At 39.8% G+C, this 15,852-nt stretch overlaps 1 protein-coding gene across 1 annotated transcript in view; it reads left to right on the forward strand.

The window, feature by feature from the left end:
- The window catches only part of TGFBR3 (transforming growth factor beta receptor 3), a 192,840-nt gene extending 180,564 nt beyond the window's left edge, over positions 1 to 12,276 (forward strand). The window contains exons 16-17 of the mRNA XM_054979635.1: positions 187 to 294; positions 5,027 to 12,276. Of these exons, the coding sequence (XP_054835610.1) occupies positions 187 to 294; positions 5,027 to 5,145 (227 nt within the window). The 3' untranslated portion in view covers positions 5,146 to 12,276. The remainder of the gene's footprint in view (positions 1 to 186; positions 295 to 5,026) is intronic.
- Positions 12,277 to 15,852: the final 3,576 nt, after the last annotated feature.

The raw sequence follows: 15,852 nt of genomic DNA on the forward strand, positions 1-15,852 counted from the left end.
TATTAGCATTTCTGGTCTATGGACCGTACTGGACCTCTTTCAGGAAGTTAGCATTAGCCTTGGTGGGCTGCTAGACGGTGTCCTCTGCTTATGAAATGGAATGAAAGAATATCCTGAAACCTCAATTCTGTATTCCAATTAAAGTACTGACTGTTTTTTTTATTTCAATTTTTCTCAATTTCACAGCTGTCTTCTATGGTCTGGACACCCTGACAGTTGTGGGCATTGCCTTTGTAGCCTTTGTGATAGGTGCACTGCTGACAGGAGCATTGTGGTTCATTTATTCCCATACAGGTAAGTGTGGTCACTTTTTTCCAGATGGCTCAGCACTTGCATATCTCTTGGTATCTCAAGATGGGTTCATATTTGCCTTGGAAACCAAAAACCCCTCAAGGATGATCATAACCGATACTAAAAATGTGCAGAAGCAACTTTTTTTAACAGCAGTAGGGACTGACTCCTGGAAAAGTTGATATTACTATCAAAGTAATACAGTATTACTATATACTAATAGCTATAGTATTTAAGTTAGATATACTTTCTTCTCGTAGTGCACTTAGAGTAAAATCATGGCTACAAGAGGACAAAATTTAAACACCTTCTTGTAATAATCAAATCTAGTTTGCAGTGCCATCCACTCTGTGTTTTCCACATCAAGTCTCGTTTGGTCCTGAAAAGCAATCAGATTTGGGGATTGAATGCAGTTGAATAGTTGCCCTAAATCTGCAGTTTTCAAAGCAAGAGGTGAATCTTCTTAAGGGCAAGCAGAGTAGAAGATCTTTCCTGAGTCTTGATGATGGGATCAGGAGCCACAGTGTGGAAAGTCCATTCTTCATCCTTAGTGTGAATTGGATCGCAGCATTCTAATGGACTTGTGCAAATAACCACTAATACCATCTCTTGTCTTCTGATCCTTCACTGTTGACTCTTGGAGGCCTTTCCTATCATGGGATAGGCGGACATAATTCTGAACCTTCCTGTCCCATTTCACTGGGCGCTGCATCATAAGGAACAATCACAGCTGGAAAGCCTTGAATCAAATCCTAGTTTGCTATGAATTTGAACTGCAGGCAACTGAGAAAATAGAACCATATTTTCTTCCTGTAAACCAAGATTCTAAATTGGGATCAAACCAAGGTTTAGGATCCTGACTTGTGGGGAAGAAACTAGCTTCAGTTTCCTCAGGCACCTACATTGAGATGTCATGGCAAATTGAAATTTGTTTCATGCCTTCCCTTATCTGGAAGCCTTTAATCATGTGCCAGGGATGAGGTGAGTTGTGAAGAGCATACATGAGCACAGCAGCAAGCTATGTTCATAGTCACAGTGATGTGAAGTCTGCGCACTGTCAGGTCTTGCAGAAAGCTCATCATTACAGTAACCAGAAGAGAGGGATGTATATTGCAAGGAGTCCAGGGGAGTGCATTGCATCTCTGTGTATAAGAGGTACCAAGTAGAGGACAGGTTTGCCTTCATCTGCAGCACGGTTTGCTTATAGGAATGAATGGTAACTATTCATGGGAGATTGTAAAGGGCTACCATCAGGAACATTATTAGGATGAGACTAAACCTACTTGCAATCCCTGGTGGCCTTGGCCGTAAGGAGTCCAATTTCTTCATGCCTTGCCTGATTCTGTTTCTTTCTCTTGCTAGAGTGTGATGGGGTGTTGGGAACTAGCCTGTACACAGAAAGGGATTTTTTGAAAGTTATTTTTTCTTTAGTTAATGCTTAATGTGTCTTACGCATCTTATGAAATCATGTTCCTCTCTTAGAAGTCAAAGCTCTTTACTCATGCTATTCAGGAACTAAGTAAAGGAAAATATCTTCCTCCCCCCACCCTGTTTGATACATGAATAAGTCTTACGAGTGTAAATGGCCAAGAACACCTTTATAAGTTATTAGTCCCAAACTCAAAGCAAGCAGTTTAAAACCCACCCACGTATTGCACACACATATGTCATCTGACCCTATTAAGAGAGTCTGAAGGGTCCCCCCCCCCCCGTCTTTGGGCCATGCTTCCAATTAAGAAGACGAATCCCCCCCTTATCCAAAAAACAACTCTGAAAGTTTAGAGGACTTTGTTTAATAGGAGCTGATTGAAATATACTGACAAAGCAACAAATTATATTTGGCAAATGGGGATAGCAAACAGTCAGACTTCCTGGACACGGAGCAGTACTGGCAGTTTTCCTAAGTGTGAATAATAAAGTACATGTTGTTGCACTCAGATGGGTTAAAGCTTGTTTATTGCCTATGGACAGTCATTTTGTAAAACTTCCCTACTAGTCTCAGCAACAGGAATCTGCTCCAGCATGAAGAATATTGGATGTTGAGCTGGGAAACCACTGGTGAGACCCAGTGTGGTACCGTGGTTAGAAAGCCAGGCTAAGACCGTGGGGACTGGGACGGTTCATACCCGTTTTCTAGCATGTTGAGCCCCAGCGACCTTGAGCCAGTCACTCTTTCTGAGCCTAAGGGGGAGCCTATCCCAGGGCCATTTCTCCCCCCTAATCCAGCCCTGAAGGGCAGAGTCATAACAGGCCACTCTCTCCTCTTGAAATGCTTCAGCACCATTGACATCATGAAGCTGTCATGGAGCTGTGAGGGCTTAGAACACAATAATAAAAGTTGTGCTTCAGAATTTGTAAACTTTCCCCTGAGAGGGAGCCCCTCCCCAAAGGCCTCATTCTCCTAGGAGCAACAGTAGGGAAATAGTTCTTTCAGTGCAATGTTAGAACCACTGTGACTGCAGCAGCCAGGTAGAGCAATCAAATCTCTTTCATTTACACATTTGCCAACATCTGGTTCTGAATAGCAAGTGTGGTCCATGAGAGGAAGCAGTTGCCACAGGAAAGAGGCAAAGCTATCTGAGACCAAGGAAGGGAAATGAGGCCTGTCGCCCAGCTGCCCCACCTGGCTCCAGTTCCATACACTTTCCCAACATTTGATAGGCAAATTGCTCGTTCACCTATATCCTTCACTCCCATGTACTTCTTACAGTGGAAGCTGAGTGACTTCTGTTGGAGGACATGGAAAATGTTGCTTGTTCCACAAACAGAGCAGCCAACATTTTTTCTTGGAGAAGAAGGCGGGAGCAGGAGAAAAGATTAAACTCCAACAGAGGTCTGTGCCACTGAGACAAAGGGGCATAACCCTGTACTTGAAAGGAAAAATGCATGTGTGGAAAGCTGTCCAGAAAGAGGAGAGGGGGAGAAGAAAAAACACCCAAGACAGTATGTTTTTGGCATCGAAACTGTGACAGCTGTGCGTGCTGTTTTCCCTAAAGGCGAAAAGGTATTCATCTACACAAAACTAGAGCAAAATGTATACAGATCATACTTGATATGCTGAAGTTGCCATGCAGCTCTGTATAAAAGCATGGTTTATAAAATGGGTGACAGCATAGCTGTAATAGGACCCAGCAGCAGGGAATATGGGCCAGTTCTACATTTTGCAGATCTACTTTCCTGGCAGAGAGTTTGAGAGGCCCTATTAGGGGAGTGGAAGCAACTGTATTTTCTGCATTTATATGCCCCCCCCCCCCACCCGTGAATGTTCCCTGTGGGAGGTTTGCTTATATCTACTTCATAGAGATGGCTTTTGGAAGGACAGGAAAAGAGATTTGTGCACAAAGACTTGGGGATAGAAGAAGTAACCAGATAACATTAGTGACGAACTTAGGATAAGTCCTTTTTTTAAAGTGACTCAAAACCATTTAGTTCTGTTTCAGCTTCTTTCTACTCTGTAAAATATTAAAGCATATTATGCTGAAAAGTGATACTGTTGGATTCTAATCTGCATTACAGAAAATGTTTCTGTGTGCATGTGAATGTGTTTATACAACTCTAAGGAATAATACAAATTATAGTTTTAAAGATAATATACATACCTGCATTAAACAAGATTGAAATCGTTCTTGATAATCTGTTTTTTCTAAAATCTAAGTAGTCTGCTTCCCAGTTCTTCAGCATGTGGTCCACGAGCAACCTCTGATCCACCAACACTCTCCATGTGAACTGCTGAGTTTCTGCCCTTTCCCCTCTCTTCTCATTGCTCCCTTATAATTGTTCTGTATTCTGTTCTGATTCCAGAGTCCCTTGTGGTAACTTTTGTGTGAGTCAGTATGGGAAGATTGCCATTGTGGTAATACATATGAACATCATGATTTGACACTGATGTGTTTTGTGGGTCCCGCTTGTTTCTTCCACAAAATGGCTCTTACCCAAAGCAGGAAACCAATCCTGGCTTTTGTCGACCTTACTGGAGTAGAAGACTTCAGGCTATGACACTTTGGGTCTGCAGTGAGCCTCTATTCTAAAATTGCTGCCCCTATCATGGGATAATTCTGGCTTGGAGCCTTCCAACGTTTTTTGAATGCCTCTGTGTCAGCCATTTGTGATGGGTCCTGCTTCCCAAAGTCACCATTCTGTGGTGATCTCCACTAACTTTTCTAAAAATTGCCAAAGTGCCCACAGGCTCAACGAAGTTGGATACCCCAGTGTAATACACATGTAGTGAATTGAATTAAGCTGAGGAGACCTAGATTCAAATATCCACTCAGCCAGTGGGTGACCTTAGGTCAGGCAATTTCTCTCATCATAACCTCCCTTACAGGGTGATTGTGAAGATAAAATTAGATAACCCCCTCCCTGTATACCATCTTGAGCCCTTTTGTGTAACAGAAGAATATAAATGTGATATAATTAAGAATATTTCACCACAAGTTAGAATAAAACCCTAATTTTTCATCTGTGGGGCAGCTATCTTCCACAAAATGCAAAAATGTACAAATCTCTTAAAAGACAGCTGTAAATAACAGTCCCTGTCTTCAGCTGAGATTGCAGCCAGCAGTTTTGCAGAGCAGCCAGCAAAACAAGATGAGGGAGTCCATGCCAATGCTGTCCAGAAGTGTGAAAACGTCTGTGTGAAGTCACTGCTACCATGCATGGTGACAAGAAGATTGTGGGAATAGTAAGAGATGATACAAATAAAAAAGTCTTTTTGTTTTTTCCTCCTCTTTCCCAGGAGAACCAGTGGGAAGACAGCAGGTACCTACATCCCCGCCAGCCTCTGAAAACAGCAGTGCAGCCCACAGTATTGGCAGCACACAAAGCACCCCCTGTTCCAGCAGCAGCACAGCCTAACCCAGGGGGTGGGATGCAAGTCCAAGGAGCAACATAGGAGAGCAGAGGTTCGAATGGAGCTGTTTGTGGTCATTTGCTTTGGAAGGATTGGTTTTGATTCTTTGGCAGGGATTTCCTTTGGAGTGTTTTTTTTCTCCTTCTGGATAAACGTGATCCTTGAACCATTTGCAGCAAGCTAGGCTCACACATGACAAAGCTACTATTTATGTACGGCCGTGGATTGTGTAAAAAGATCCACTGGCTTTCAATGTGAAACACAAGCCAGTTTTCTTTTTCCTTACGTGCTGCTTTGTCTCTGCAGAATCACAACGTTGGGTTCTGAAAATGTCAAGGTGACAAAGGTGTCTGTCTGTAAAGGGTTTTCAGCCTCATAAGCTGGGGGAAGGATTTATTTTCCCCCTTCCCTTCTATTAAGGGATTCTGTCTCATCAGAACAGGCATGTTTGAAGTACAGAGCAACTCACTTTTAAGATCTTCAGCTACATGCTGTCATTTCACAGAATCTCTTTTTTATTAGTAGCGTTATTGTTTAGCTTGACTTTGGCGCACAACATTTTGCCTGCTGTCATGTTCCCCGCAGCTTTGGATGTTTGTCTTCCGCAAGTTTCACCCACTGATAGCAAGCAGAATCTAAAACATTCCTGTACAAAACTATGGATTTTAAATTGATTAGATATTTCTAGTGACTCGTGTGTGTGTGTGTGTGCCCATTCATACATTCCTTAATGCAAGTCTCTGGATATATAATACTGATCTTATGATAGTGTAGTTCCCAAATGTTTTGTTAATGGAAACCAATACAGCAGTCTTGACTTCGTTCAGAATTTAAGTATTAGCTTGTCTTTTAGGCCTTTACACTATAGTGTGCATTACCTGCTGGTTGTAGTCTCACATTTGACAGACAAGGCACCCGTGGGCCCTTTCATGTATGCCTGCAGTGCCGCCTGGTATTAAGGCCTCACAAGACAATCCTCTGGGAGTTCTGCATCAGGAGGAGCTCCCAGAGTTTGTTTGTTTGGCAATCCTCCTTGCCAGGCATGTGGGCCATTAATTCAGGGCAGGAGTGGGGGCGGGGGGGGGAAGCCTTTTCTCATGCATCATTTTCCCATTTTAAAACATCCTGGGGTCTAATTTGCCCCATTGGGAAAATTTATATGTAAGTTTTCCCAACAAGGCAAATAGTGTCCTCCAAGCCATTTTATCTTGTGAAAAAGGCATAGTAGAAAGCTTAAACCCCACTCCTCTCACACCATGGTCCTGATTTGAATCTCGTCTCCACATGCCTGTAAGAAACTTTTTAAAAAACCCTGTAAGCTCCTGGCACAGAACTTCTAGATTTTCTGTCAGGACTTCAGTAAACGAGGAAGCGTCTTCTTCTCCCTCACTTGAGAACCGTGTTGTAGAACTCTAAGCAGAGGTAATTGTGCATACTATAATACCATGTGTGCATGGTTAACATTATATGTAAATGGTGGTTGTGTATTATTGGCCAGTCTCGGGCCCTTAGGCACATCTGAATATAACCCACAGTTGTAGAAATGGCTAAAAATCATACAAGATTCAGGAAAGAAAATTGCTGTAGAGAGATATTTGGGAATTTGACCATGTACTTTGAACACTGTCTGTTGTGTTGATTCATAGTAATCTAGAAACCTTCTTTTTAGACAATGCATCAAGCAGCGTCTGCCTGTTAGAATAGGAGCATTTCTAGATTCTATTTAGCAGCATCCAGATGTGTCCACATTTTGAGCCTGACCCATAACAGATACGCAGATATCCCTGTTGTTTTTCATTTAGCAGATGATTGTAATAATTTAATTTGAATTCCATCTGATAAGAATGTGCTACATTTTCAGCAGCTAGCTTTTTGTTATTCATTCTCTGTGCTTCCAAAATTTTCTCAAAGTCTTATGATGAGTCTGTTTTTAATGCTCCATAGGAGAAAGCTATTGAGCAGGTTGTTTTTGCTTGACTCACCATGTATAAGAATGAAAGTACTGCTTAAAAGACCCTCTGTGTTTCACATGAAACTGCTAGTTCATCATTGCACCATTGCAATTGGATATATCCGAAAGTACTGTTTGGAATACTGATTTTCACAGTAACCATTAGTATCTTTGCCTTCCCTAAGCCTTATGATATATCCCACATGGAAACAGAAGGATGTGGTTTGAAACAGCAGGAATATTGTGCTATCACTTGGTAAACCAAAACATAGTCTTCTGATGCTGCAAGCAAAATAAGCAGCGTGCTCCCTTTTCAGGCTAGCAAAAACTCAGTTCTTACTACCTTCAGGGGAGATAGCTCCCACGCTCCTTGCTCTAACAGAATAAATTTAATTTTGCTAGAGCAACAAAACTGTTCGCTTTGCAGTAGAATTCTACTGCAAATTCAATCCGTGTGCCCAATTAAGTGGCATAACTTCAGTTCAATCTGAGTCCCCCATTTATATTAATATCAGTTGATAATCAGATTGAGTCAGAATGAATTTAAAATCTGTCAGATTATACGTGGTTTGGGCAACAGAACAGAGTTGTGTCTTTAATTAGGTGCTTAAATATGGTTTGAATATAGTCCTGTAAACACTTCCTCACAAAGCGAACTTTGGGCCCAATTCCGTAGAACGGCTAGCTCAAATCTAACTGTCCAAAGGATCCTGGGGAAAGGGAAGACACAGAGTCAGGGGAAAGGGAATGCACCTTGTCATCTGGCAGCCTTTGTTCAGAGTGAGGCATGAGTGGAAGCAGGGACTTAAAACAATCCCCGCCAGTCCTCAAAAGCCCTTTGCCGCTCTCATCATAACAAGCCGATGGGTGGATCGAGCCAGGGTAGCTAACCCAGCACACCAGCCCTGAGCGCTCATATGCTTTTAACAGTTACCTGATTTGCAGCAAGCAGCAACGCCCAAAACAAAAGCTGCATAATATCTTTTATTAAGACAACTCCAGATATCATAAAAGTATATGCCATTTTTTTTAGTTCTGCAGAACTTTTCCATCAGGTTGGATGTTAAAGGGGTAGAAGGGGAAAAGTTTCATGTCACAATCTTCTCAAGGCCTCATTTGCATTCTGTGAAGAATACCAGGGAGATAGGAATAGACAGTAGTGGTGGAGCTGGTATCAGATTTAACCTTTTCCCTTCTGGGAAGAAGAAGAAGGGAACAATTGGAAGCTTCCAATTGTAAAGATTTTTTTTTAAAAAAAAACTACTGGTTAACTCAATGTGTCTCTAGCATCAAATGGAACAAAGGGATCGCTTTAAAAGGCTGAGACTGTAGGGAATATGTGACAGTCATTGTATTAACAATGCTGGTGATTAATTTTAGATTATGCACTTTGTAAAGCGAAATTGAGTAATACTACCTAGTGGATGGGTGGAGGGAACCCCATAAGTTTGTGCTCAAGGCATTTTCCACCAGTTGAAGAATCCCTCATTCAGCTAAATTCAGGCATTTCCAAAATAGGACAGAGGTTGCAGGTTGCCCTTGGTCATATCATTAAGATAAAGGTTATCCCTAGTTAACTCCCACAAAGCAAATAACTGTTCCAGTCACAGCTGTAGAGGCTGGTTCAGATTTCATCAAAGAGTGCAGTTTCCCCTGTTGCTGTTCACTCTGGAGGTGGAGAGTGCCATCAAGTCATAGCTGACTTATGGTGACCCCCCCCCCACACACACACGCACGTAGTTTTAGGGGTTTCATGCCAAGAGACTAACAGAGAGGTTGTTTGCCATTGCCTGCCTCTGCAACCTTGGTCTTCGTTGGAGGTCTCCCTTCCAACTACTAACCAAGGTCAACCCTGCTTAGCTTCCAAGATCTGATGAGATCCTGCTTGCCTGGGCTATCCAGATCTGGCCATTGTTCCTTCTACACACACATACCCCTGTTAGTACATTGCATAGAAATTTGTCCTGGCAAAGGGGACAAAAGCTCAGATCTGTTTGTGTGTGCTGGTGCAACAGCCAACAGATCTGAGAATCCTGATAGATTTGGAATGTATCAAAATGTAACTAGGATTATTGGAATAAATTATTGACATTCTCAAGTGTTTGCAGGACTGGACTATTGAGTGTTATCTGGAGAACCAATTTGCTTTTTGTGGATCTGAAAACAATGTGCTTTGCCTAACCTTCAGCTGAATGTATTTTGTAATTATATTCTGTGTATGAAAACCTTTTTTAAAATGTCTTCAAAGAAGACTAGAGTCTTTAAATCAATCATAGCTATATTTTACTACATTAAATGTGGGCATAAAGATATATATAGATATATTTAAATATAAGTACTTTATATAAGATGTTTAATTTCAGTTACTGTGAATTCTACGGTTTTGTACATTCTTTCTCTTCCCTGTTTTAATCCTTTCCCCTCAGATTTTTTAAAAAGTAGAGGTCTCATAGGAAGTATTAAAAACTTGGTTTTGGGGATGAAAGTTTAAAAACTTGTTATGTAAAATAATTACATTGTATATTTTTTTGAGAGAGAAAAGCTGCATTCTCAATATTTCTATCCGTAATTTACTCTGAAGCCTAGATTTATATTTACAGTCTCACAAAACCCCAAAAGCACTATAGACAAGTGGCATTTTTCTAGCCTTATATTCAATATTAAATTTTAATTAATTGATTGACCTTGATGCACTTGCTTAAAAATATTTCAGAATGCTCACTTTATTATATGCTGACTGTATTATATTTATTTTATTAGCAGCCTGAGTTAATTCTTATTGGATACCTATATGGTAGAGCAAATGCCTGATTCAAATTATGGCCCTAAAAAAATTGCATTATCCCATAAGTTCAAAAGGACTGTGCATTTTCCTTTGTTTGGCTCAAAGCCTAAATATTCTTATCTCTTGATGCAGAAATATACATGTACATAAGAATTTCTTGCATACATACATGATGGCCCATTAATTAGAGTGGAGAGTCCAAAAACTCATTTGCCTTCCATGTCTGGATTGGATTCCATCACTGAAAATTGATGGGAAACTCTTGTAGGTGAGAAACTTCCATGTGCGTATCCAAGTTCCATAATTGGATCATGATAGACTGTAAACCTCAAGCCATTTAATCCTGCATAAACTTTTTGATTTTGATACGTCTGTAAAAGTCGAGGATTGCAGTATTAGAGAACTTTCTGACCCAGACATGTTAGAAAGAAAGGGAATTTCCTTGGAGATAGCTTCACCATAAAACTGAACAATGTCTTTTCCCATAGCCATTGAAAGCTGTATTTCTGTTACCAATGTAAACGCTATATTTTGTTGTCATATTATTTACTGTAAGGTTTTAAAGCAAATTATTTGGTGTTGTGTACTAACGATATTATTTGATGTTGCATAGCATTTCTTGAGAAACTTACCTTGCCTCTCTAACAAAGTGTAAAACCATGAAAGTTTTATACTAGTTTGCAAGTCAAGGCTTTAGGCAGCGTTTGTGTGTCTAAATGAAAATTTCAGCTGCTCCTAGTTTGGCATTTCAGCAGAACTGTTAAAAGCTTTTTGGAAGTATATAATGTCTACTGGATCACTTCATGCTTGTTGACACGTTCAGCAAATTCTAAAGATTGGTGAGGCATGACTTCCTTTTGCAGAAGCTGTGTGGATTCTGTCTTATCACCACTTGAGCTTCTTCTAGTTAACAAGTCTGTCTTTTATAATACTCTTTAACCAGTTTACCGTGGACAGTCATTAGGATGACATATCTTTAATTTCCTGGATCCTCCCTCCCCACCCCCTTTTCCTTTTAAAAATTGCATTATGTTGGCTGCCTTCCAATTCTCTGGTAAGGAGGTGTGAAGAAGTTGGATGTGGGTATTAACCAATGAGTTACTTCATGTTTGAGTCCTTTAAAGACTTATCCAGCCCCAGTTGCTTGTTAATTTGTAATTTCTCTTTTAGTTCTAAAATTATCATTTGTCCATGCCTATTGGACATTGTTCCTCAGATGTCCTTCCCAAAAACAGTGTTGAGATGTTAAACTAACTCCAGCATCTGCTACAGTGTAAGTGACATGAAGAATTCATTTATCCTCTGCAATTTGCCTTCCCTCCTTTAGTTCTCCTTTCACACCTTTTTCATCTAAAGATCTTGATGCCTTGCTGTCTCTTCTACTGTTCCTCGTGTATTTGAATAAATGTCCTTTGCTGTCTTGATGCCTGTAACAGCTGGCTTCTCAAATGGTTTCTTTGCATGCCTTATCGTCCACTTACATTTACACAGTTTACTACATTAAGGTTGTTGCCTTCCCATCAGTGGAAGTGCCAAAGTGAGGAATGCTGGATTAAGGTTTCAAAAGAAAACAAATCTCACTCCAACTCTAATTTCTGAAACACAATCTCCAAAGTACTTTGTAGTAATATCCATATATTATCTAAGCACAAGCTTTTGCCTTTTCAAATATTTTTGCATTGGGCAGCTTTTATTTTACTGTCACTAGCTGAAATGTCATGAAAAATGTCGTGTGTCGGTTGATGCAGAGTTCTGCATGTTGTTTGAAAGAAGATTGTATGTTTGTTTTAGTTGATTCCCTTTGTTGTTTATGGTCATTATGTGCCATGGTCTTTTCTGTGATGTGTATCTACCTCATGCTTCAAAAGGAGACCCTACTGCTGATTGTAAATGCAGTCTTGCAAGCACCTCTGATGCACATCCGCTGTCCCTTTTGGGAGGATTGTGTGGAGCCTCCATGCAAGGCCCAGTAGAATGAGGGAACGGAGGATGCGCAGCAGCCGTACTTGTAGATTTGCACCCTGTGTGAGTAGAGTGCTTTCTGTGAGGCGACTGTTGTTCTCTGTTTTGTCTGTCACATCTGGGGTGTTCATCAAACAACTGAATCACTGTCCGGTGCCTGCCATTTCCAAAATACAATACTTTTCACATTTTTATTTTTATTTTTTTTAAATGAGCCTAATTTCCTAATGTTTTTTTTTTTTAAAAAAAAAACCCGCTAGTGGGTGAAATATGCCTGCTTAAAATCCCTGTGGCCAGTTTGAACACCCCATTTGTATTTGTTTGTATGTTTCCAAAAAAATCCGCTTTGTATAAATGATAAGTTGTACAGTTTTGATAGCCACGAAGTGTCGAGCTACCTTGAGTCCTCTGTGCTTAATAAAAGTATATCAATTATTAATACAATGTGGCGCTTTCTTTCTCAACCATGAAACCACTAAGCACAGCAAAATGTTTCTCAGTGGTAAAATGTTTTTTAGAGGGGCTCTAGATGTTGCATGATTGCTCAGATGACAGTGAGAAAGGAGGCATTACTTACACTTCCTGTGTAACATTCAAAGAAGAGAATGGCACATCTCTCTGTACAAGGGTCATTGGCTCTTCCTGCTCTGAGCAGCAATGCATAGAATTGGGCTGCATATAAGGTACCCTTATATGGCCACATAACAACCATCCATAAAACTTGGGATTCCTAATATGTTCCTTAATTGCTTCGTATTAAATTGCTTTGTTATGATACTTCTATGGACATGCAGGCAAAAATCCTAATCTTACCATTACTTGAACATAAGTCATAATTCCTGTATCTTTTGAAAATCTAGAGAGACATTGGAGTTCTCTTTTCATCTTCCTGGTCCCCACTCCAGTCACTCTTCTTCTTCCTTGACTCACAATGAAAGCAAGCCAAAAAATTCAACACACATATTTTCATATTTTGATTTATTCAGATTGTATTTCTAATTTTTTAAAAAAAAATTGCCATGCTTAATCGCTATTTTGTTTTGAACATTACACTGAATGAAAATGAACAATCCACTGAAGTCTGTTCCTTCTCACTTTGTAAAATCAAATCTGGGCACCTCTCACTTTGGTTGTCGGTTCATGAACTAACTTTTGTTTGCTGTTATTCAACTGCTCAAGATCTAGAAATACTTTAGAACTGAACTGTCAGCTTCCGGCTAGGCAAAGCTCCATTACAAAGTGTTCTATGCTGTCTGAGCAACCTCACCTCTTGGACAGATTGCTGTAATTGTCACTAATAATTTTAGGAAAACGTAATTATTGTGAAACTGACCAGCACACAGGCAAAGTAAAGAAGATCACATAACACTGTCAAAATTATAAAAGCAGGTTTTAAATAATATATTATCTGATGCAAAATATGAGAACTGGCATTCTTAATCCACCTTACAAAGTAAGTATGTTTAGAACTGTGGCTTGTGTTTATCTAGAGCCTTGTCTTATTTTCACATACATAACAGAAAGCAAACTGCATTTACAGAGTTTTGAGATTGTTAAAATAAAATTCTAATTGGTACACAGGTAGTTCTATGATGGACATGATCCGGATAAAGTTAAGCAAGTCACATTGCACTGGAATCAATAGAATCAGTGTTCAGTTAGATACCAAAGGCGTCAGTCCTAGTGTGTTCATTTGACAGCAAAGCCATTTCCATGCAGATTATTTGTCCTGAGCTGATGACGTTGGGAAGTGGGTGTTTTTCCCTGTGCCTCTTGGGCATTCCCTGGCTCCCCCGCCATCTTTCCCAAACCTGCTATGCTTTGAAGTTTTGGGAAAGATCCCAGCAAAGACATGTGGTTGCCATGTGGACAAGAAAGTTCAGATTATCCCAGTCCTGTCCACATAGCAAGCATTTTCCCCACAGCAGCCATTTTCATGTCCTGTCACAAAGGGGCTTTTTAAAATCAGCAGCTGAATATCATTATAACATTATACCAATATGTGTAACAGGTTCTCTGATTACCTAGCTTTCATCTTTTTAAAAAGTAAGTGTCCAGTTCCTTTCATTACAAGGATATAAGGGTAAAGGCACATCACAGCAACAAAAGGGACAAGGCTTTTCAAAAAAGAAGGGATTCAGAGATCCTGCTACTCATATTTGTTTTAAAACATTTGTATGCTGCCTTTATACCCCTATATGGTCCCCAAGATAGGTAATATTAAAACATTAAAATATTAATACAACATTTAAAAAATATAAAAACAAACATGCAACACGAACAGGGAGCAGAGCCAGTAATAGTTATTGGGGGGTATGCCAAACACAACAAAAAAGTCTTCACCTGTTGGTTGAAGAGAGGAATATGGGGGAATAGACGTATCTCCCTGGGGATGGAGTTCCTAATTTTGGTACCCCAATGGAGAAGACCCTTTCTCAGGTTGCCACCTGTCTAGCCTCAGATGGCAGGAACACCAGAAGCAGGATGCCTGAAGATAATCCAAATAGACAGGTAAGTTCGTACGGGCGTATAGTCCTTAAAATATGCTGACCCTAAGCCACATAGGCCTTTAAAGGTCAATATCAGCACTTTGAATTGGATCCCAAAGCAAATTGTTATATTGATAGAATAATATTCAATTGCCTATTTTAAAAAACTGAAAAAGTCCTGTTGGTTCCAGCTGGGAAGTGACCTGGGGACTGGGGCAGGGAAACTGTAGGGTAACCTGCTGAGTGGAAGACCAATTGTTGCTGTGCTACATTGGCTGTATGCCTGTCCGTGCCTGCATAAAAACTTTCCACTATTCTGAGAAGCATCTTCCACTACTAGAAAACTGCTGGAAGAAAACTCACCAGAATAATGAAGTCTCTGTATACAACCCATTGTAATTGATTGAATTTATTTCCCAAAGATGGTTATATTGGTGGGAAAACCCTATAGCTTCAAGGAAGATTTAAATGTGTTCAGTTATTTTCTAAATAGAAGCCATTTGCCCCAGTATACCATTTTTTACATGTACAAGGCTAACCACTTCCTACAAAGTTTTCTCCACTAACTTCAAAATAGGGCCACTCCATTTATATCATGCAAAGTCAGTGGGAAAGCAATTTGCTAGAATTTCCATGTGTGCAGCAAAGGATTATACAGCAAACATTCAACCAAAATGGATGCATTTGCATTTAATTGTCAGCAGGGATCGTCTTATTTGAAGGAGGAAGTTGAATAGGCTCTTTGCAGGGAAGCTTGTGCAACTTTGCTTTTAAATTTCCCTTTTGGAAGTTGCACTCCCGTCTTGCCACCAAATTTGGAAAGGATACCACATTCAACTGGCTACACAGGGAGTAGTAATGTGCTCAAAGTCACCCTTGATTTCAATGGAACTTTCTTCTATTAATGTGTTTTGGCTCTGTGTTTAAAACATTTAATCCAGTGCTCTTAGAAATGTGGTTAAATGTCAGCATCCCCATGAATCACGGGGAACTTTCATAATAAGCCGTAAATCTACATACATGACATATGTATGAATTATAGCTCAAAGAGGTGTAGTAAATGTAACCAAGGATGCCAGAGGGGTTTTGTTTCCTTACTAGAACAGTTTTTCTTTTCAAAATATAAGATAAAGAATGAGTCCTGTCCTTCACCGTTATCTTGAAGATTCATATTTTAGCGATACATAATTTTAAAGAGAAAAGAAGTGATGCTTTAATATGTTTCCTTAAAAAAGAAAATGTTAAACAATCACAATATGTTGATTGCATGACTATTTTTAATGCCGTAAGTTGAAACCTCAGAAATATCACAAAAAGAACATCATTTTAAAAGTGTAGGTTCCTGCCAGACACTTGTGAATGAAACAAACATTTTGGAGAACAAAAAGGCTATTACTAAATGTCAACTGTGTGAAGAATACAGACCAGACCTTTTCTGCTCTAAACAAAACTTAAATATATAGCAGCACAAACTAGATCTAAGCAGAATACTGGGCCAAAGTTCTGATAAAGCTCTGTAATAATA

This window comes from Eublepharis macularius, chromosome 5 (genome assembly GCF_028583425.1).
Source record: "Eublepharis macularius isolate TG4126 chromosome 5, MPM_Emac_v1.0, whole genome shotgun sequence".
NCBI classification, from domain to species: domain Eukaryota; kingdom Metazoa; phylum Chordata; class Lepidosauria; order Squamata; family Eublepharidae; genus Eublepharis; species Eublepharis macularius.